This window comes from Chanodichthys erythropterus, chromosome 9, assembly GCF_024489055.1.
Source record: "Chanodichthys erythropterus isolate Z2021 chromosome 9, ASM2448905v1, whole genome shotgun sequence".
Taxonomy (NCBI): Eukaryota; Metazoa; Chordata; class Actinopteri; order Cypriniformes; family Xenocyprididae; genus Chanodichthys; species Chanodichthys erythropterus.
The window spans coordinates 3,744,356-3,766,700 of NC_090229.1; the positions used below are offsets into that span (position 1 = coordinate 3,744,356).

The 22,345-nt window shown below is 39.0% G+C and overlaps 1 protein-coding gene across 2 annotated transcripts; it reads right to left on the reverse strand.

Moving 5' to 3' along the window:
* Positions 1-3,219: 3,219 nt before the first annotated feature.
* On the reverse strand, positions 3,220-20,534 carry LOC137026779 (uncharacterized). Of its 2 annotated transcripts, XR_010895926.1 has the most exons (4): positions 20,431-20,534; positions 13,576-13,740; positions 6,105-6,207; positions 3,220-6,019 (listed from the first exon to the last, which is right to left on the reverse strand). XR_010895926.1 is itself a non-coding variant. In XM_067394262.1 (2 exons), the coding sequence occupies exons 1-2, from the start codon at positions 20,441-20,443 to the stop codon at positions 12,710-12,712; spliced, it is 1,044 nt and encodes a 347-aa protein (XP_067250363.1). In that variant the 5' UTR covers positions 20,444-20,534; the 3' UTR covers positions 11,919-12,709. The 2 variants fall into 2 exon arrangements, 1 of the variants encoding a protein (XP_067250363.1); XM_067394262.1 differs by lacking the exons at positions 3,220-6,019; positions 6,105-6,207 and having other exon boundaries at positions 11,919-13,740.
* Positions 20,535-22,345: the final 1,811 nt, after the last annotated feature.

Here is a 22,345-nt window from a genome sequence, read left to right on the forward strand (position 1 = left end):
ATACCCAATTTTTATGTGCACAAAATAAATATTGACTTCTTTTCAGATTTTTGTTAATTACATTTTGTATCTTTATAAACCAAAATTAACATCGCCAACACGTTGCGGAGGTCCTTCAATGCCTGAGAGAACACCAACTCTATCTCAAAATTGAGAGGTGCTCCTTCCACCAATCCTCCACCCATTTTCTCGGCTATAACATCAGTGAACACGGCATCCAGATGGGCGAGGGGAAGGTCGAGACGGCATGCAACTGTCCAACACCTTCAACCATCAAAGAGTTTCAACGTTTCCTGGGATTCTCCAATTTCTTCCGTCGCTTCATACAAGATTACAGCTTCATTACCGCTCCACTCACCAACCTTCTCCGCAATAAGCCCAAGTCTCTGTCCTAGATTCCAGCCGCCACCCAGGCTTTCCAGAGCCTCAAAGATTTCTTCACCGAGGCACCGCTCCTCATCCATCCTGTCCCAAACAAGCCTTTCGTCGTCGAAGTCGATGCATCTACCACTGGGGTAGGAGCGGTGCTTTCTCAGCAGCAAGGGAATCCAGCACGACTCCATCCATGCACCTTCTTTTAAAAGATGCTCTCCCTGGCAAGAGATGAATTACAACATCGGGAATAGAGAGTTACTGGCCATCAAGCTCGCATTGGAGGAGTGAAGACAGTTCTCAGTTCTCATCGATCACAAGAATCTTCAGTACCTTCAGGACGTTAAATGTCTCAACCCCAGACAGGCAAGATGGGCTTTATTCTTCACATGGTTCAATTTCTCCATCTCCTATCGCCCAGGCGACAAGAACCTCAGACGCTCTATCCCATCTCCATACCCCAGAGGAGAACATCGAAGAGCCTGAGCCCATCTTGCCTACACAACTAACTCTCTGTCCCCTCCAGTGGTCTCTCGACCAACAGATTTCCTCTTCCAATGCTTCCGAGCCATCTTCGCCGGGGTGTCCTCCCGGCCGTACTTATGTTCTCAGAGCTCAACGTAACAACCTCACACACTCGGCTCATTCCTCTGTGGGCAGTGGCCATCCTGGGGCAAACGCACCCTCTCACTAATGTGCGAAGGTTCGTGGGATGCCCCGACTGTGCCATCTCCAAAACCCCACGCCATCTTCCATCTGGCAAACTCCTTCCCTTGCCTGTACACAATACCTTTGGTCACACCTAGGAGTAGATTTTGCCACTGACCTACCTCCATTGGAAGGTAATACATGTATTCTAGTCATCATTGCCCGATTCTCTAAATCATGTTGTCTGATTCCTTTGAAGGGCCTACCAACTGCCATGACAACAGTGGAACTACTCTTCAACCATGTATTCAGGTACTACTGTATCCCAGAGGACATTGTGTTGGCCCACATTTCATCTCCTAGGTATGGAAAGCTTTCTTCAAGCTCCTAGGTGTGACCGTCAGCCGTCTTCGGGATACCATCCACAGTCAAATGGGCAAGCTCAGAGGAAGATTCAGGAGATTGGGCACTTCCTGAGAACCTTCTGCCACGGCCAACAGAACTCTTGGAACCAAATCCTAGGCTGGGCCGATTACTCGCAGAACTCTCTCCACCAAGCTGCTACTGGACTGACTCCCTTCCAGTGCGTTCTCAGTTACCAGCCTCCACTGTTCCCATGGTCATGTGAACCATCCGACGTCCCCTCCGTCGACCATTGGTTTTGAGAGAGTGAGAGGGTCTGGGACTCTGCACATCACCATCTGCAGCCGGCAGTGCACAGCCAACAGATCCAAGCTGATGCCTGAAGAGCAGACACACCAACCTATTAACCCGGACAGAAGGTGTGGCTATTGACAAGGGACATCAAGCTGCTCCTGCCCTGCAAGAAGCTGAGTCCCAGATATGTTGGCCCCTTCACCATCACACGACAATCAACCCTGTCACCTACCAGCTTCAGTTACCTGCACATTACAGAATTCACCCCACATTCCATGTCTCACACCTTAAACCCTGTCACTCACCTGTGTCTGTTCCCACAGAGCCTGGCCCGACAGAGGAATCTCCCCTCCCACTCATCCTGGAGGACGGTGCTGTGTACACTGTGCATGAGATCTTAGTTTCCCGGTGCCAGGACTGTGCCCTCTTGAGTACCTGAACCTCATCACCCCATTATCACGAGAAGTATTTTAGCACACACTTCACCACAGCACTTTTTCCGGTCTTGACTTCGTGTTGGGACTCACTTACCTGCTTCACTTACCTCTATGCCTCCTTGTTCCTGCACCTTCCATTCCAGGACTCCTTCCCAATTCCACTAAACTCACTGAAGTGTGTGCTCGACTGCTCGTTTCCACAATCTCCTCCAACAAGCTGCAAAAACAAAGAACTCTCAGTATTTTCTCTCATTATTGCATTCCTGCTTTAACTGTCATACTCACCTGTTTGCCATACCTGTCATGCTCAATAAAGCCTCATATTAATTTTTACATCCTTGTGAGTCTGCATTCTGCAACAGTGAAAGGTACAGACAATATTCATCATTATTTTCTAGTGTTTGAAAAGGATATATATAATGAAGCAGCAGATTCCAGAATCCAATCCTCCAATTTTTACAACGGAATGAATCAATAGTTAATTTAAGCTGGACAATGACACCATTTGTGTGCAGCCAAAATTATTTGCCAATAATTACTGTAAAGCTGCTTTGACACAATTTGCATTGTAAAAAGCGCTCTATAAATAAAGGTGACATGACTGGCCTTGATAAAATGAACTTGCATTTTGTCAAAAGGAGTTGTGCTGGTGGGTTAACTGTTGTGGTTGACTCAGGTGAAGCAAAAGATATGCTGACTGAAAGCAACTGGCTTTCTTGGAGGAGAGTATCCTGACGTGCTTCTACCGTGTGGTGACAAAAGCTTATAAAGTGTGATGATTTGACAATGCTCTCCCGACTCTTGTTCTGCCCTTCAGAAATAAGGCCATCCTGAAGAAGACACGGTTTGACCAATCAGATGAAAGGGGCGTTTCAGTGCCGCCCACATTTGTGAATGAAACATCAATGCCATAAATCACAACCAGAAAATGAAAAAATCAGACCAAAAACTAATTTTCTGAAAAGTCAAATAAATGAGCTAATAAATTATTTCTCGATAATCCATTCCAAATAGGAAATGAAATGATCAAAAATGTACATGGACCCTAGATACAGCAATATAATCGATAACATCCCAGACCCAAGATAGCGATCATAGCCTCCTTCAGTGCATTTCTCCACCTACTGGACTGCGGAGAGAATACTGCAGTTCTATACAAGTGTTTTGAAAACAAACAGTGCAGAGTTCTATACGAGAGGTAAATAAATGCATATGAATGTAAAAGATTATATATATGACACGTGACAATTAATAACCTGCAGTAATATTATATCTCCAAACAGAAACAATTTAATTAAAGATTATAAAAAATGTTACAACAACATGCATGGATGAATTGTTCCCGGTAATATGCATTCACAAAATAAACCAGGTCAGTCCATCAATTTTGTTTTGTTTTTTGATCATTTTGCCTGTTGATGCCAGCTATGCAGCTATAATGCTGTGGGTGTGTTGGTATGTATGTCAGAGTGTGGTTTGTATGTACTGCACGCAAACAAAATCTTACTGAAAGCAAATTTTTTGAGATATCAACCACAACTTGGAACACAACTTGTTTAGATCTATGGCTTTGATTTTCTAATGTTCATAAATCATTTTCATAAACTTAAACTTGTAAAACTTTTTTTTTGTTTTTACTTTTTAAACTTTTTTAATTCAACAAGATTCTGCCAAGGGTCTTTTTTTTTAAATGAGACAAAACTTAACTCTGTGCTCCCAAGCTTGAAATTTTTATTAGAGTTTTTGAGAGTGTTTGAGAGTCTCACAACTTTTTACAGATATTAGTTACAGACATGTGTAACGGACATAGGCCGGTAAGGCCAGCCTGTAAACTTCCCCTGATCTCAAAAGGAGATCTAGTGACTGACGATAGAGGCTGCGGTCTTTAACCTCCTTGTTAAAACGCCCATCTCCCATGTGGATGGGCCCAGGTTCACGTCTCGCTCGTAGCGGGTGGTACGAACTGGAGGGGCTACAAATGCTTTCTTTCCTTGTGTCTTTTCAGATTCCATGACTGGCTGAATCTCATGTCACAGTATGAACACTTGTAAGGTTTCTCTCCGATGTGGATCCTCTCATGTATTTTCACACTTACTAACTGTGTAAATCTCTTTTTGCAGTATGAACACTTGTAAGGTTTCTCTCCTGAGTGGATCCTCTTATGTGTTTTCACATTTCCTGACTGACTGAAACTCTCTCCACACTGGTCACATGTCAAGTCAAGTCAAGTCAAGTCAAATTTATTTATATAGCGCTTTTACAATTGGTAATTGTTTCAAAGCAGCTTTACATATTAGAAGCACAGAAAAAAAGGGAAGTGGTTAAAACTGTACAAACAAGCGTGGTAATATGTAACATATACAAGATGGTGCTACATTAAGCCAATGTCGGCTGACTTCCAGGGGTGGAAAAAACCCCCTAGGAGAAAAACCCAGCGTGCTAGCACTGGGAAAAAAGTCCTAGGAGGGAAAAAACCCCTTGGAAGATATATATATGTAAATGTATATGGAGATCAAAATCTGAATTGTACATTTTTATTATAGAGATTAAAAATCGATTATATATGTAAGCGGATACGGGGATCCTGGGCTACGTTGTAGTCTGGTCCAGACGCAGGTTCTCCATCTGACCTGGATACGGCCTGGATCCAGCACCCGGCAAACCTCAGGATAAGCAGAGAGACAGATATTAGCGTAGATGCCATTCTTGTTCTGATGTACAGGTATATCTAGTGTTATAGGAAATGTTCTCGGTTCCGGCCGACCTAATTATTGCAGCGTAACAATCCTTTAACGGATTTGAAAAATGTTAATGTATTGATAATGTGTTATGTGTATGCAAGAGCAAAGAGATGTGTTTTTAGTCTAGATTTAAACTGACAGAGTGTGTCTGCTTCCCGAACAATGCTAGGAAGATTGTTCCAGAGTTTAGGTGCTAAATAGGAAAAGGATCTGCCGCCTTCAGTTGATTTTGATATTCTGGGTATTATCAACTGGCCTAAATTCTGAGATCGCAATAAACGTGAAGGACTATAATGCATTAAGAGCTCACTTAGGTACTGGGGAGCTAAACCATTTAGAGCTTTATAAGTAAGTAGCAAGATTTTAAAATCTATACGATGTTTAATAGGGAGCCAATGTAATGTTGACAGAACTGGGCTAATATGGTCATACTTTCTGGTTCTAGTAAGAACTCTAGCTGCCGCATTTTGAACCAACTGTAGTTTGTTTAAAAGCCGAGCAGAACAACCACCCAGTAGAGCGTTACAATAATCTAGTCTTGAGGTCATGAATGCATGAACCAACTGTTCCGCATTTGTCATTGAGAGCATATGTCGTAATTTAGATATATTTTTTAGATGGAAGAAGGCGGTTTTACAGGTACTAGAAACATGACTTTCAAATGAAAGATTGGTATCAAAGAGCACACCCAGGTTCCTAACTGAGGACGAAGGTTTAATGGAGCACCCGTCAAGTGTTAGAGAGTATTCAAGGTTTTTTCGTGAGGAAGTTTTTGGTCCAAAGATTAGGAAATCAGTTTTTTCTGAATTTAATAATAAGAAATTTCTTGTCATCCAGTTTTTAATGTCAGCTATGCATTCTGTTAGTTTTGTGAATTTGTAGGTTTCGTCAGGGCGCGAGGAAATATAGAGCTGAGTATCGTCAGCGTAGCAGTGAAAACTAACACCATGCTGTTGCATGTCAACAGATTCTCTTTAGGATGAGTACTCATGTGCTCCCTGAGACTTCTTTTACGTGTGAAACTCTTTCCACACTGAGGGCAGGCGAACAACTCCTTGGCTTCAGTGTTTTCAGTCTGTGAGAAACTCAAAGATTTTCCTCCAGTGATGAAATGATGTTCCTCCTCCACCTCCTTTGATTCTTTCCTTTTCACCTCCATCTGGTCTAAAATAACCCAAAAAAAAAAAAAATCATCATCAACTTAATGTATAGTGATATGTACTATTAATGAAGGATCAAGAACACCAACCTCTTTGTTCTTGATGCTCATCTTCACCCGTAGACTGATGGGAATATTCCAGCATTTATTGGTGAATTGCAGTGGGAGGAGCTTCACTGAAGAAGGAGGAGATCTGACAAAAAACAAAACAAAAAAACAATTATACAAATTGATAAATGAATTGATATATTTCTATACTAATTGTGTGTGTATATTGATATTGCTGCATGAGTCTAGATAAAAGTAGGGCTGAATGATTTTGGAAAATCTAATTGTAATTATTTTTAACAATGTTGTGATTGCGATTTAATATGCAATTTTTTAAGCTCTTTATCTACTGTATTATTCAACAAAGACAAGCAATAAATCATTGTAGGTGTGGGACTATTTAGGCACCTCACAATTCGATTCCGATTCTGGGAGTCACTGTCACGGTTCACAGATACATTGTTTCCTTCTTGTCGCGTGCTCTGTGTTGTGACAGCTGTGGGTGTGTTTGTGCTTGTGTGTGTGAGTGTGTTTGTGGGCGTGTCCAGGCCATGCGGCTCATCAGCGGATCCAGCTGCCGCTCATCATCTCATCACCTGCTACTCATTCTCTCACCCTATATATACTCATCTCATTCTCATCTCCATTGTCAGATCGTTGTTTGGTGTCCTGTGTTGTGAGTGTTTTCATCTGTTCCTGACCGGAGTTCCTGTTCATCTCGTCTTCAGTTCCAGTTGGTTGTCTACGTTGTTCGTTCTATGTCTGGACCTTGGAATTAATCTTCACGTCACTTCTCGTCACTATCATTCACCTTCAACGGATCATCTCAGTCCCTGCGTCACTGGAAGCCTGCACCATTCATTGACTGTTTGTCTCTCTCTGTTTCTCTTGGAATAAATCTTCATAACTTTCAATTGCTTCCTGTGATTCATCATGACAGTCACAGTCCGATTCCAAAATGATTGTTAATAATGATTGTTATTAATTAGTCTTAATACTTTTTTTTACTATTTAATTACATATGTAATTATATTTACTTTTTAAAATAATTACACATGAAAAAAAATAATTAAAACAATTGCATGTTAAGAATTTTAACCCTTAAATGTGTGACTGTTTCGCCAATCATTCTTACATATTCGGGTCGGTATCTTTAAAATCAATATTTTGATCGCTAACAGCTTCACCAGATCCATTCAGTAACAGTTACAGTCATATTTGATTGCGTTCAGTACTTGTTTTGCAGTAAATTGCTGAGCCTTTTCATGCTGTTATTATTATTATTATTATTATCCAGTGGTGAAGTGTTTTCTGTGTTGACAAATCTTTTGTGATGTCCTAATAACAGTCGCGATTCGCACGCAACGCATCAACATCCGCTAATGTCCAATTCGCGACCTAATGACTCATTTGAACAGATTCATTTTAATGAATCATGACAACAACTGATCTGTCCACACGGTCTATAATGAATCATTTACTCGAACAACTCTGAAATGAGAACATAAGTGTGCTTACCCCATTTAGCAAGAGTGGTTAGTAAAATCAGCCTTAATAATCCACTATATTTTCAGGTTATTTAAATGACAATGTGTAGTAAATTAGGCCTACCTATAAAATCAGTTAGTTTAGACTGTTTTTTCTTATTAAAAAACCTCAACTAGATCCGAGAGATTTAGTAAATTACAGGCCAATCTCGAATCTACCTTTTCTGTCAAAGATACTAGAAAAGGCAGTTTCAGTTGTCAAAAGACAATTTCCAGTCAGGATTTAGACCATACCATAGTACTGAGACTGCTCTCGTTAGAGTTACAAACGATCTACTCCTATCATCCGATCGTGGCTGTATTTCTCTATTAGTGTTATTAGATCTCAGTGCTGCTTTTGACACTATCGATCATAACATTCTTTTAAAAAGACTTGAAAACTATATTGGCATTAGTGGAATTGCTTTGGCATGGTTCAAATCATACTTATCTGACCGTTATCAGTCTGTGGTAGTTAATGAAGAGATGTCGTATCGATCACAGGTTAAATATGGGGTAACACAAGGCTCAGTATTAGGACCGTTGCTTTTCACTCTGTACATACTGCCCTTAGGAGAGATAATTAGGAAGCATGGTGTTAGTTTTCACTGCTACGCTGACGATACTCAGCTCTATATTTCCTCGCGCCCTGACGAAACCTACAAATTCACAAAACTAACAGAATGCATAGCTGACATTAAAAACTGGATGACAAGAAATTTCTTATTATTAAATTCAGAAAAAACTGATATCCTAATCTTTGGACCAAAAACTTCCTCACGAAAAAACCTTGAATACTCTCTAACACTTGACAGGCGCTCCATTAAACCTTCGTCCTCAGTTAGGAACCTGGGTGTGCTCTTTGATACCAATCTTTCATTTGAAAGTCATGTTTCTAGTACCTGTAAAACCGCCTTCTTCCATCTAAAAAATATATCTAAATTACGACATATGCTCTCAATGACAAATGCGGAACAGTTGGTTCATGCATTCATGACCTCAAGACTAGATTACTGTAACGCTCTACTGGGTGGTTGTTCTGCTCGGCTTTTAAACAAACTACAGTTGGTCCAAAATGCGGCAGCTAGAGTTCTTACTAGAACCAGAAAGTATGACCATATTAGCCCAGTTCTGTCAACATTACATTGGCTCCCTATTAAACACCGTATAGATTTTAAAATCTTGCTACTTACTTATAAAGCTCTAAATGGTTTAGCTCCCCAGTACCTAAGTGAGCTCTTAATGCATTATAGTCCTTCACGTTTATTGCGATCTCAGAATTTAGGCCAGTTGATAATACCCAGAATATCAAAATCAACTGAAGGCGGCAGATCCTTTTCCTATTTAGCACCTAAACTCTGGAACAATCTTCCTAGCATTGTTCGGGAAGCAGACACACTCTGTCAGTTTAAATCTAGACTAAAAACACATCTCTTTGTCAAGTCAAGTCAAATTTATTTATATAGCGCTTTTACAATTGGTAATTGTTTCAAAGCAGCTTTACATATTAGAAGCACAGAAAAAAAGGGAAGTGGTTAAAACTGTACAAACAAGCGTGGTAATATGTAACATATACAAGATGGTGCTACATTAAGCCAATGTCGGCTGACTTCCAGGGGTGGAAAAAACCCCCTAGGAGAAAAACCCAGCGTGCTAGCACTGGGAAAAAAGTCCTAGGAGGGAAAAAACCCCTTGGAAGATATATATATGTAAATGTATATGGAGATCAAAATCTGAATTGTACATTTTTATTATAGAGATTAAAAATCGATTATATATAAATATATGCAAGCGGATACGGGGATCCTGGGCTACGTTGTAGTCAGGTCCAGACGCAGGTTCTCCATCTGACCTGGATACGGCCTGGATCCAGCACCCGGCAAACCTCAGGATAAGCAGAGAGACAGATATTAGCGTAGATGCCATTCTTGTTCTGATGTACAGGTATATCTAGTGTTATAGGAAATGTTCTCGGTTCCGGCCGACCTAATTATTGCAGCGTAACAATCCTTTAACGGATTTGAAAAATGTTAATGTATTGATGATGTGTTATGTGTATGCAAGAGCAAAGAGATGTGTTTTTAGTCTAGATTTAAACTGACAGAGTGTGTCTGCTTCCCGAACAATGCTAGGAAGATTGTTCCAGAGTTTAGGTGCTAAATAGGAAAATGATCTGCCGCCTTCAGTTGATTTTGATATTCTGGGTATTATCAACTGGCCTAAATTCTGAGATCGCAATAAACGTGAAGGACTATAATGCATTAAGAGCTCACTTAGGTACTGGGGAGCTAAACCATTTAGAGCTTTATAAGTAAGTAGCAAGATTTTAAAATCTATACGATGTTTAATAGGGAGCCAATGTAATGTTGACAGAACTGGGCTAATATGGTCATACTTTCTGGTTCTAGTAAGAACTCTAGCTGCCGCATTTTGAACCAACTGTAGTTTGTTTAAAAGCCGAGCAGAACAACCACCCAGTAGAGCGTTACAATAATCTAGTCTTGAGGTCATGAATGCATGAACCAACTGTTCCGCATTTGTCATTGAGAGCATATGTCGTAATTTAGATATATTTTTTAGATGGAAGAAGGCGGTTTTACAGATACTAGAAACATGACTTTCAAATGAAAGATTGGTATCAAAGAGCACACCCAGGTTCCTAACTGAGGACGAAGGTTTAATGGAGCACCCGTCAAGTGTTAGAGAGTATTCAAGGTTTTTTCGTGAGGAAGTTTTTGGTCCAAAGATTAGGAAATCAGTTTTTTCTGAATTTAATAATAAGAAATTTCTTGTCATCCAGTTTTTAATGTCAGCTATGCATTCTGTTAGTTTTGTGAATTTGTAGGTTTCGTCAGGGCGCGAGGAAATATAGAGCTGAGTATCGTCAGCGTAGCAGTGAAAACTAACACCATGCTTCCTAATTATCTCTCCTAAGGGCAGCATGTACAGAGTGAAAAGCAACGGTCCTAATACTGAGCCTTGTGGTACCCCATATTTAACCTGTGATCGATACGACATCTCTTCATTAACTACCACAGACTGATAACGGTCAGATAAGTATGATTTGAACCATGCCAAAGCAATTCCACTAATGCCAATATAGTTTTCAAGTCTTTTTAAAAGAATGTTATGATCGATAGTGTCAAAAGCAGCACTGAGATCTAATAACACTAATAGAGAAATACAGCCACGATCGGATGATAGGAGTAGATCGTTTGTAACTCTAACGATAGCAGTCTCAGTACTATGGTATGGTCTAAATCCTGACTGGAAATCCTCACAGATTCCATTTCTTTCTAAAAAGGAACACAGTTGTGTTGAAACTGCCTTTTCTAGTATCTTTGACAGAAAAGGTAGATTCGAGATTGGCCTGTAATTTACTATATCTCTCGGATCTAGTTGAGGTTTTTTAATAAGAGGTTTGATAATAGCCTGCTTAAAGGTTTTTGGCACGTGTCCTAGTGTTAAAGATGAATTAATTATATCAAGAAGTGGACCTACGACCTCTGGAAGCATTTCTTTCAGTAGTTTAGTCGGCATTGGGTCTAACATACATGTCGTTGATTTTGATGATTTGATAAGTTTAGATAATTCTTCCTCTCCTATAGCGGCGAATGATTCTAGTTTTACCTCAGGGACACTACAGTGCACTGTCTGAAGAGAAACTGTAGACGGTTGCATGTTTATAATTTTCTCTCTAATATTATCAATCTTGCAAGTAAAGAAGTTCATAAAGTCATTACTGCTGTGCTCTATGGAAACGTCAGCAGTTGAATCTCTGTTTCTAGTTAATTTAGCCACTGTGTCAAATAAATACCTAGGATTATGTTTGTTTTCTATTAAGAGATTTGAAAAATAAGTAGATCTAGCATTTCTTATGGCTGTTCTGTACTCAATCATTTTTTCTTTCCACGAAAGGCGAAAAACTTCTAGTTTTGTTTTCTTCCAACTACGTTCAGCTTTTCTAACAGCTCGTTTTAGAGCCCGAGTGTGCTCATCATACCACGGCGTTGGATTAGTTTCCTTAATCTTCTTTAGACGTAAAGGAGCGACCGCATCTAATGTGCTGGAAAAGAGAGAGCCAATAGTTTCTGTTGCAGCATCGAGTTCTTCTATGTTGTCAGGTATACTAAGGCGATGAAACTGCTCGGGGAGATTATTTATAAAGCAATCTTTAGTGGCAGACGTGATTTTTCTACAATATTTATGGCTGGGTGGTGGTTTTGTAGCCTTGGCTAATTGTATTATACACGAGACTAAATAATGATCTGATATATCATCGCTCTGCTGTAGAATTTCAACAGCATCAATATCTATTCCATGCGACAGTATTAGATCTAGGGTATGATTACGACAATGAGTGGGTCCTGACACGTGTTGTTTAACTCCAATAGAGTTTAAAATATCTGCAAATGCCAATCCAAATGCGTCTTTATTATTATCTACATGGATATTAAAATCACCAACAACAAGGACTTTATCCGCAGCCAGTACTAACTCTGATAGAAACTCAGCAAATTCTTTGATAAAGTCAGTATGGTGCCCTGGTGGCCTGTATACAGTAGCCAGCACAAATGTCAACTTACATAATGTTACATAAAGCACCATCACTTCAAAGGAATTATATTTGAAATTCTTTTGAATGATTCTGAATATATTACTATAAATTACAGCAACACCTCCCCCTTTGCCTTTCTGTCGAGGATTGTGTCGATAATCATAACCTTGAGGACTAGATTCATTTAAAGTAATGTAATCGTCTGGTTTTAGCCAGGTTTCTGTCAAACACAGCAAGTCTAGTTTATTGTCTGTGATAATTTCATTTACAATAAGTGCTTTTGAAGAAATAGATCTAATATTCAGTAACCCAAGCTTTATCATTTGTTTATCTGATTTATCTGTGATTTTCATTTTTTGAACATCAATTAAATTTTTACCCTTAAAAGGTTTTGGAAGTTTTTTGTATTTACTAGTTCGAGGTACAGACACAGTCTCTATGTGATAATATCTAGGTGAAAGTGTTTCTATGTGCTGTGAATTATCTGAGTTATGTGACGTGAGGCGGCTAGCAGACGGTCGGTTTAGCCAGTTTGTCTGCGTCCTGATCTGGGCCCTGGTTTGTCATGTTTCAGCTCTAAGACTATTTGCCAAATTTCTAGAGAGAAGAGCAGCACCATCCCGGGAGGGATGAATACCATCTCTTTTCAACAGATCAGGTCTGCCCCAAAAGCTTTTCCAATTGTCTATGAAACCTATATTATTCTGCGCACACCACTTAGACAGCCAGCCATTGAGTGATGATAACCTGCTAACTATCTCATCACTCCGACGAACAGGAAGAGGGCCAGAACAAATTACTTTTGCTGACATTGAATTTGCGAGTTCACACACCTCTTTAATGTTAATTTTAGTGATCTCCGACTGGCGAAGTCGAACATCATTTGTGCCGACGTGGATAATGATTTTAGAATATTTACGTTTAGCATTAGCCAGCACTTTTAAATTTGCTTTGATGTCAGGTGCTCTGGCCCCCGGCAAACATGTGACTATGGTGGCTGGTGTCTCTATTTTCACGTTCCGTGTAATAGAATCGCCAATTACTAGGGCACTTTCAACAGGATTCTCAGTGGGTGCGTCACTGAGTGGGGAGAACCTGTTTGATGTTCTAATCGGAACGGAAGAGTGGTGTTTGTTCTTGCCATTATGCCGCCTCACAGTCACCCAGTTAGCCTGCTGCGTGGCTTCTACAACCGGAACCGAATGTGTAGTGTTTACTAGGCTAGTCGCATCCAAAGCAGTATCTAAGGCCCTTTCATTCTCACTATCCTCAATTAAAGTTTGGATGCGTGTCTCTAATTCTGAGATTCTCTCTGTCAGCCTGACAATATCCCTGCATTTATCACATGTGTAAGTCTCACTGCTGACAGAAAGAGCTAAGCTGTACATGTTGCATTTACTACACATGATAATCGTCGGACATGACTGACCGTGTGTTTGATGAACGCCGTCCGAAAAACTGCAACGCACACGGGACTCGCTGGCTGGATGTCTCGGTCGCTTGCCGGTGCCTGGGGCGAGGGTGATGTGCGGGACGCTGTACCTCGCGGTGGATCGATGAATGCCGGGCAGCAACGTCTCCACAGCTTCCCGATCTGGCGAGGACAGATCAGAATAACATACATCGGATAAATCCGCCATTCAATCGACAAGGAAGGTAGGTTTAGAGGAAAAAAAGAAAGTAGACGGTAGCTAGCAGGCTATGGCTAACACTAGGTGATTACGCTGGTGGATTGCTAGTAATAAATCGTTCCGTTTAGTAATACTATGCAATAGGTTAAGTAATCAGGTGAAAAATAAGAAAGTTATATTATGCGAATAGGAATAAAGAGAAGGATTTAGGATAATCTCCACGAAGCTCCGAGCGTAGATCAGACAGCTGGCAGACAGCTGGCAGGCAGCAGCGTTGAGCCTTTGCTCTTGCATACACATAACACATTATCAATACATTAACATTTTTCAAATCCGTTAAAGGATTGTTACGCTGCAATAATTAGGTCGGCCGGAACCGAGAACATTTATAGATATACCTGTACATCAGAATAAGAATGGCATCTACGCTAATATCTGTCTCTCTGCTTATCCTGAGGTTTGCCGGGTGCTGGATCCAGGCCGTATCCAGATCAGATGGAGAACCTGCGTCTGGACCTGACTACAACGTAGCCCAGGAGACAATGGGCCTAAAGATCCAATTCTGGCTGCATCTATAATTCAGATTTTTAATCCCCGTATCCGCTTACATATATTTATATATAATCGATTTTTAATCTCTATAATAAAAATGTACAATTCAGATTTTGATCTCCATATACATTTACATATATATATCTTCCAAGGGGTTTTTTCCCTCCTAGGACTTTTTTCCCAGTGCTAGCACGCTGGGTTTTTCTCCTAGGGGTTTTTTCCACCCCTGGAAGTCAGCCGACATTGGCTTAATGTAGCACCATCTTGTATATGTTACATATTACCACGCATGTTTGTACAGTTTTAACCACTTCCCTTTTTTTCTGTGCTTCTAATATGTAAAGCTGCTTTGAAACAATTACCAATTGTAAAAGCGCTATATAAATAAATTTGACTTGACTTGACTAGAGTGAGGTGAAACCAGAACAAAGCAAGTTGTTGTTAGCTAGGTGCATTCAATTGCATATGGTAGAAAATTATATTATTAGTTAATATAACTTCTAAATGCTTTTTAATACTTTTCAGGTTTAGCAAAAAAGCATCTTCTCTTACAAAGCTATAAAATCACTTTTTTTTTTTGCAAAGAGGGCAAGAAAGAATTACAGTGAGAGTGACGGGTACTTTATTGTCAGTATCAGGCTTGCAGATCACGTGGGTAGGGCACTTTACTGTTTGTGTGGATGACCTTGTCTGTCACCACCAAAGACCATTTTTGACCCAGGAAAAAACCTGCATTAATTCATTTGAATTGAAATATTTAATACTTTCACAGCAAGTTATGTATGCGATTAATTTAGATTAATTAATCACAGAGTATGTAATTAATTAGATTAAAATTTTTAATCGATTGACAGCCCTAAATAAAACACAACTTCAACATTTATTAGGTGAAAAAAGAGATTGTATCCTACTAGCAGCAAGATACATTGAGACCTGTCACAAAAAGAGGGAGGAGTCGACTAATCAGTACACAATTGACTAAATTGTTCATAGAATTCTAAATGTTGATTGATTAATCGTTCTGCTTTTTTTATGTTTCTATATGTACAAGTGATTCACTGTATGTTGATGATAAAAATGCTTTGGCAATACTTTGTAATAACTGTCATGCCAATAAAGCACTTTTGAATTAATCGCAGGCTGTAAGGGCTGTTCCTGTAAACCTCACTCCCCTAATCTCAAAAGGTGCTCTAGTGACTGACACTAGAGACTGCGGTCTTTAACCTCCTTATTAAAGCACCAACCTCCCATGCAGACAGACCCAGGTTTGAGTCTCGCTTGTCGAAGGCGGAGTGAACTGACGTTAGGTGGAAGAGTATTCCAGAGTCTCGGGCCGGCAACCGAATGCACGATCCGATCACAAGTTTTCGGAACTGAGCAGTAAGCAGTGAGCAGTACTAGGTGTAGCGGGCGGTGCGAACTGGAGGGGCTACAAATGCCATCTTTCCTTGTGTATTTTCAGACTTCCTGATTGATTGAATCTCTTGTCACAGTATGAACACTTGTAAGGTTTCTCTCCGGTGTGGATCCTCTCATGTATTTTCACATGTTCTGGCACACAGAATCTCTTTTTGCAGTATGAGCACTTGTAAGGTTTCTCTGCCGCTTTGACGCTTCAAACTTCATCAAGAGATCGGAAAACTAATCCATATGAATTGACCCTTCGCTGGAAGTTTGATTGACAAGCGATCTAACCAATCAGAATGCCGAATCTGCCATTTTGTCTGACAAAGCAGTCAGGAGTTAGAAGATTAACCTTGGTGGACTTAAACTTGGAAAAATGGTGTGTATTGATGTCTTTCCGCGTCTGAAACAACATTCCTTCTGATGTTCATTCATGTTTATTTGATGCTATAAATGAACTAGTAGGAAGAGATGATCGGTTTATGAGCCTCTTGAGCTGAGGTGCTACAGCAATCTGTCACGACACATTAAAGAGCCACAAAATGTTTTTTATTGTTTGAATTTCTTAAAAAAACTACACACTTTGAAAGCTGGGACTTTGTTTAATATCATAAGTAACCTGCTTTGTCTTGTCTGTCGACGTGTTGTCAGTATCCTCTTTGCTCCGCGATGTATTTTTCACTGCGTGTGGCGTGACAGCACCATGGCTTGTCAGACAAAGCAACAGTAACTAAGGGGGGCCGGTCTTTGCGAACGGTCAATTGAGTGGTTTATCGATCGCTTGGTATGATGAACCGATTTGATGGATTAGTTTTCTGATCTCTTTATGAAGTTTGTGAAATGTAAAAGTTTCAGTATCAAAGGCAGTGGATGGAAGGAAATCTGACAGCATTTTGACATCAAAAATATCTTAAAGGTGCCTTAGAATCAAAAGTTGAATTTACCTTGGCATAGTTGAATAACAAGAGTTCAGAACATGGAAAAGACATATATTGAGTTTCAAACTCCATTGCTTCCTCCTTATGTAAATCTCATTTGTTTAAAAGACCTCAGAAGAACAGACACATTTAGGGAACACCTTAGACTTATATTACATCTTGTGAAAGAACGTTCTAGGGCACCTTTGTGTTCAGAAGATGAACAAAATTCATGGTGTGGAACAACATGAGGGTGAGTAATTAATACAGAATTTTCATTTTGGGCTGAACTAACCCTTTAAGAGGTGTGTGTTTAGAGCATGTTACATTGTAAGAGATGAATAACAACTACTTCAGAGTGTAAAAGATCTAACCCAACAAAAGGAACTACCGGTGACATAAGCGCACACGAAACACCAGCACCCGCCATTTTTAAAAAGCTACTCCACGAACTAACTCTACAAAAGTTATTGTGTTTTTTTGGCACATAAAAAGTATTCTCTGCGCTTTTTAATATTAAGGTAGTTTTTAGTACCTTTATTGACCTTGAGAGTTACAATGGCATTGCTGTCTATAGAGATTTAATCGGATTTAAACAAAACATCTCGGTTTGTGTTCCGAAGATGAACAAAGGTCTTACGGATGTAGAATGACATGATTGGGTGAGTAATAAATTGCAATATTTTCATTTATGGGTAAACTAACCCTTTAAATTGCTCTTTTATAGTAAATGTGGCCGTGCCTTAATTGACTCATTTTCAATAAACTAACATTACCAAACATCTAATTAGGTTTAGAAAATATTAAAGCTATAAAATGATAATTATGAGTTAAAGATACTGGGGGGCACAAATAGGACAATATGAAGCAGAAAAGTTTTGAATGATTTAAAATGTAAAATATACAAATATAAAGACCAATAAATAACATTAAATTGTTTAAAACTTCTAATAAAAAGGACATTTTGTTTGACTTTTCCTTCAGAGAACAGTGGTAGTTGACCGTTAGGATTCAAATGATGCGCATGTGCAGAGCTTCGACTTTCCAGTCAAAAAAAAAAAAAATAGAAAAAGCGTTATGAATATGATTTTGAAAAGAAAAAAAGGGGATCGGTGATAGATGCTTATGAGTCAACCTCATTCCAAACTTGTATGGATGCTTTATTTTCCGATCATTTTTCCCGACTTAATCGTGTCTAGCAGCCGTCGGAGATTACGTCATCACCAAAAGCGACTGAATTCTATTTATTTTATAGACCATTTCAAGGAAGTAAACAAAAACAAACGCGCTGCAATGCTACTGCGCATGTCTGGTCCTTAAGCATTTCCGGTGGCGCCATTTTTAAATCACAAAGCTGTCAAAACAAAATGACTAGCGCATATTTTTTAAGTCTAGCTAAAACAGAACAGTTAAGATATTTACAAAAACTAAAAATAGATGATAACGTGGAATTACCGGACCCTTTAACTCAAACACTGAGGCGACAACTTTTCACTCAGAACGTTAAACGTTTACCTTAAGTAACTTATCCAGACGTGTATCATTATCTAGTTGAGACAGAGTGCGTCTACACGAAAGAAGCAGTAAAGGCATATCGTAGTCTGGATGCTTACAATTACTGCCTTAGCGGAAAAGTTGGAAACATTTGTTCCTACAATGTGGACGATTTTTGTCTTGTGTTTGGTGAAGTCGGGGCAAGTCAAACGTTGTCGAAAACATACTCTGCGTGGTTCGTTGCTTAGGTGACCGGGGAGGTTATTTGTGGGCATTGCACTTGCATGGCCGGGTTTGTACGTCTATGCAAACAAGACGTACTGAATTCTAGTAGTAAACTAATTGTTGTGTTCCATTATTACCTATTACATACGTAATTATTTCATACGTTTCGAAATGTTTGTGGTTAGGTTAGGTGAAGTGTGTAGCTATGTTGCTGCGATTCTCGTTGCTGTGGAACTGTGTGAGAGAGGGTTTTAATGCTCCATCTGAGCCCTGCATGTGGTCACGAATAAACAAGAAGGTGCATGCAATTCAATGCTGGCTAATGTGTTTTTATTCTAATTTTTATTAAATTCTAATTCATCACATCCTTTGCGAAAATTAACCATGGTTTTACTACAACAGCAAAAAAAGTATAATCCCACTTTGTTTTAGATTGATCCAAAACCAGTGGCAGACATTGACTTTGGCCTGTCTGACAAGGCCAGACTTCGGTAAAGTTGGTTTTATTTTCGCACATTCGGACTTCTGACTTTCCAATAAATGTGCAATAAATTAATGTTTGTGAATTTTAAGCAGCGACATGATATTGACAACCAACGATTGTCAACTTATAACATTTTTCACAGTCGATCAAAATAGGCAAGTATTGTTTTAATGGCATATTTACTTGTGAATGTCCAATGTAGTGTGATTAAGGCTATTGAATACGATGTCCGAATGTGCGAATATAAAACCAACTTTACCAAACTAAAGGCCAGTTCAGAGTAGGGAGCCCGTCACATCTACCGTAGTCACACCAGTCTCACCAAGCATGCTTTTTAGGTCCTTGAAGGTAAGGAAACATTTGCAGAAATCTGACAAATTACAATATGTGCAAAACACACGACACGAGTACCGACTGCGTTAATTGTCATATGCGATCTGAAATTATCGAGTATTAAAAAAAACACACACACACTACGTGATGTAACGTTAGTCTAGTCTAGTAGGTTAGACTAGTGCGCTTTTATTGTATATTGTTGTATATATCTTTATTGAAAATTGTCTTTATAGAGTGCACGCTTTCACTGTGTGATATGGTCCATTTAAACATTTATAACGCACCCCACTATTCAATATAGTTTTTCGGAAGTCTAAACGCTTTAATTTCAGAAAGCAAGTTAGTTCCCGGTCTGAGAGAGCATTCAACCACCGAACAACACGGTCCTAATTTTAATCTTGACATTTATTATCTGTAAATTGTCGCAGTATCACCGAACTGAAGTGCCTCCCGCTAATGTTTAGAATGTGCGCGCTAACTAACCGGAAACTTCCGAGGACCAAAGACGTCACTTCCTTACTTCAACGAATAGCAGTTGAAATGGTCTATAGAACAATGTAAACTCAAGTAGGGAACAGTAATATGCATATGAAAATATACACAAATTACATGTAATTAAATCTCCATTTGTATACCATATGCTTAGATAAGTTCATGTGTATAAAATAAATAACAGCAAAGCATAATCTGTAAACATTAAATGGGGGTTGCAAGGAAAGTTTTTTTGTTTGTTTTTGTTTTTTGCCTAATTTAAACTTTGCCACTAACCTAGGTTTTGCCCATTTGTCAACAAGCATTAAATTGAGTATGCTCACTTATTCTTTTATATTTTAGTACAAGTCAGAATAAGTATGTTGTTTCAATTTTACATAAATATAAGTGTTACACTGAATGACAATTGACCATTATTTCACCCACATTTCGTTCCCCAAACTTATTTGAAAAATTAAAAGTAGACATTTTACTTGCATTTTCTATGTAGCCTAAACAAAAACACTTCTAAATTTCTTTTGATGCGGACATCTAAATATATTTGACCCATAAACATATAAACATAACAATATACAGTATATAAACAGTTTATTCTGAGACATGTGGTCAGATGTGATGCACGTGTTAAAACCTTACAACATGTGGAAACATTTTCACGTCCTCTTCATGTTAGTAACGTGTTTTCCACATTTTGTAGCACATGTGGTGACATATTGTCCACATAATAGGAAAATAATAATTTTACACACCCCAGATGATCATCTTTGAATCGACCAGACCTCAGACAGTAGTTTTATTCTTTTGCTTTCTTCTTTCACTTTTGTGGCAACTTATGGTGTGTTGTCACCACCTAGTGGACCGGAGCGGGAAAACACACTGCTTTTCCACAGTGCAGACAGAAATACAGGCGCCAAAGATCTTTAAAATATATAAAAAGTATTTATTTATTTTTAAAGTGCTTAATTCTGTCTGATATTCTGCTGTTCACTCCTAATCAGTGGAAGAAATTAAGCTTTATTTAGGGCAAAAATGACAACAACAAAAATGGAACTGTAGAAATGTTCTGTTTGGAGGCATATTTAACAATTTATTCTGCAAAGAGATCAGTTTCCAGCTGTTCCAACACTTCTCCCATGCTTCATGTAGAATAAAACAAAACTATATGAAATTACTTATTATTTCTCCATGTTTAAAACGTTTTCTATGAGGCGTGTCCATAGCTTTAAAGTACACATGAAATCAAAATTGACTTTATTTTGTTAGCTTAAATTGCTAGTTTTGTGGTGAACAATTATTCCGTGCAAGTCAATCCACACAAAAAAATTGTTTGGCTTCATAATATTTAATCAAAATCTGAAAATGCTCCTCCCGTCTGCAACGGTGCCTCTTCTCTAATGACATCAGTTTGACGGCTTGGGTTGAAAGCGCTTTAACCACTCCCCTCCAACCGTTAGTCTGCTATGAGCGAGAGATGGAGAGAAGGAATGCTAAAGTAAAACTCTGCCCTCTATTCAATATTCTGTTTCACTTGGAAATATGTCACAGCATTGGCACAGCAAGTCGTTTGCAACTTCCGGTTTACTCAGACTTTAAAGTCGCTTTTTCAGACATTTGTTGCCCCTGTGACAACTTTTTTGAGACCTGTAGCCGGCGTCAAATTTCAAATGAGCTCATTTTGGGTATGAAATCTTAAAATTTCTGTTTAAACATTTGTTAGTTATGTTCTATTCTGGATAAAATATTGGCTCATAAGATCTTTTAGTTTTCATTTTATTCAAATTTAAAAATGTCTCAACTTCGAGTTGTATTGTAACTGTTCGTAACACCATAAAGGTTCCCAGGTTTGGCAGACCCGTATAGTACATTAACATCATCATCTCCAAAACAAACATCAGACATCCTGTACTTGTCAAGTCCATGCTACAGCTGTCGGTTTACTTCTGCACATGCAGATCACCATCTCCTCCAGCCTCCAGCGTCTTCTCAATGTAAATCCAATCTGTTGCTTGTCAAGTCAAGTCTCATATCTACTTAATTTACAGAGACCTTTCAAAGTAGACCAAAGGACTGTACAGCAACACAACAAACAAAGACAAAACTTTACAATAACAGTAAAACATTTAAAACAATATACATCATCCAAAAGTCAACAGATAAAAGCCATAGAAAACAGGTATGTTTTCACGTGAGATTTAAAAACATCTACTGAGGGTGATGTCAGGTGGAAGGGTATTCCAGAGTCTTGGGCCGGCAACCGAAAATGCACGATCCCCTTTTGTTTTCAGACGAGTTTTTGGAACTGAGAGCAGTAAGCAATTAAATGATCATTGAGATCTACCAGAGTTCATATGAATCAGGCCTGAAATATTTTCTGGGGTCATCTCATGGACAGCTTTAAAAACGTACAGTGGCACTTTGTACTGAATTTAACCAGAAGCCAATGCAACTTTTCCAAAACTGGAGTAATATGCTCCCTTTTCTTTGTGTTCGTAAGGAGCCTCACAGCTGCATTCTGAACCAATTGCAATTTTGACATAAGAGTTTGGCTTACTCCCAAATAAAGTGCATTACAGTAGTCCAAATGGGAGGAGATAAATGCATGTATCTCATGGTCAGCAACAGACAGAAAAGATTTCATTTTTGCAATAGTCCTCAACTGAAAGA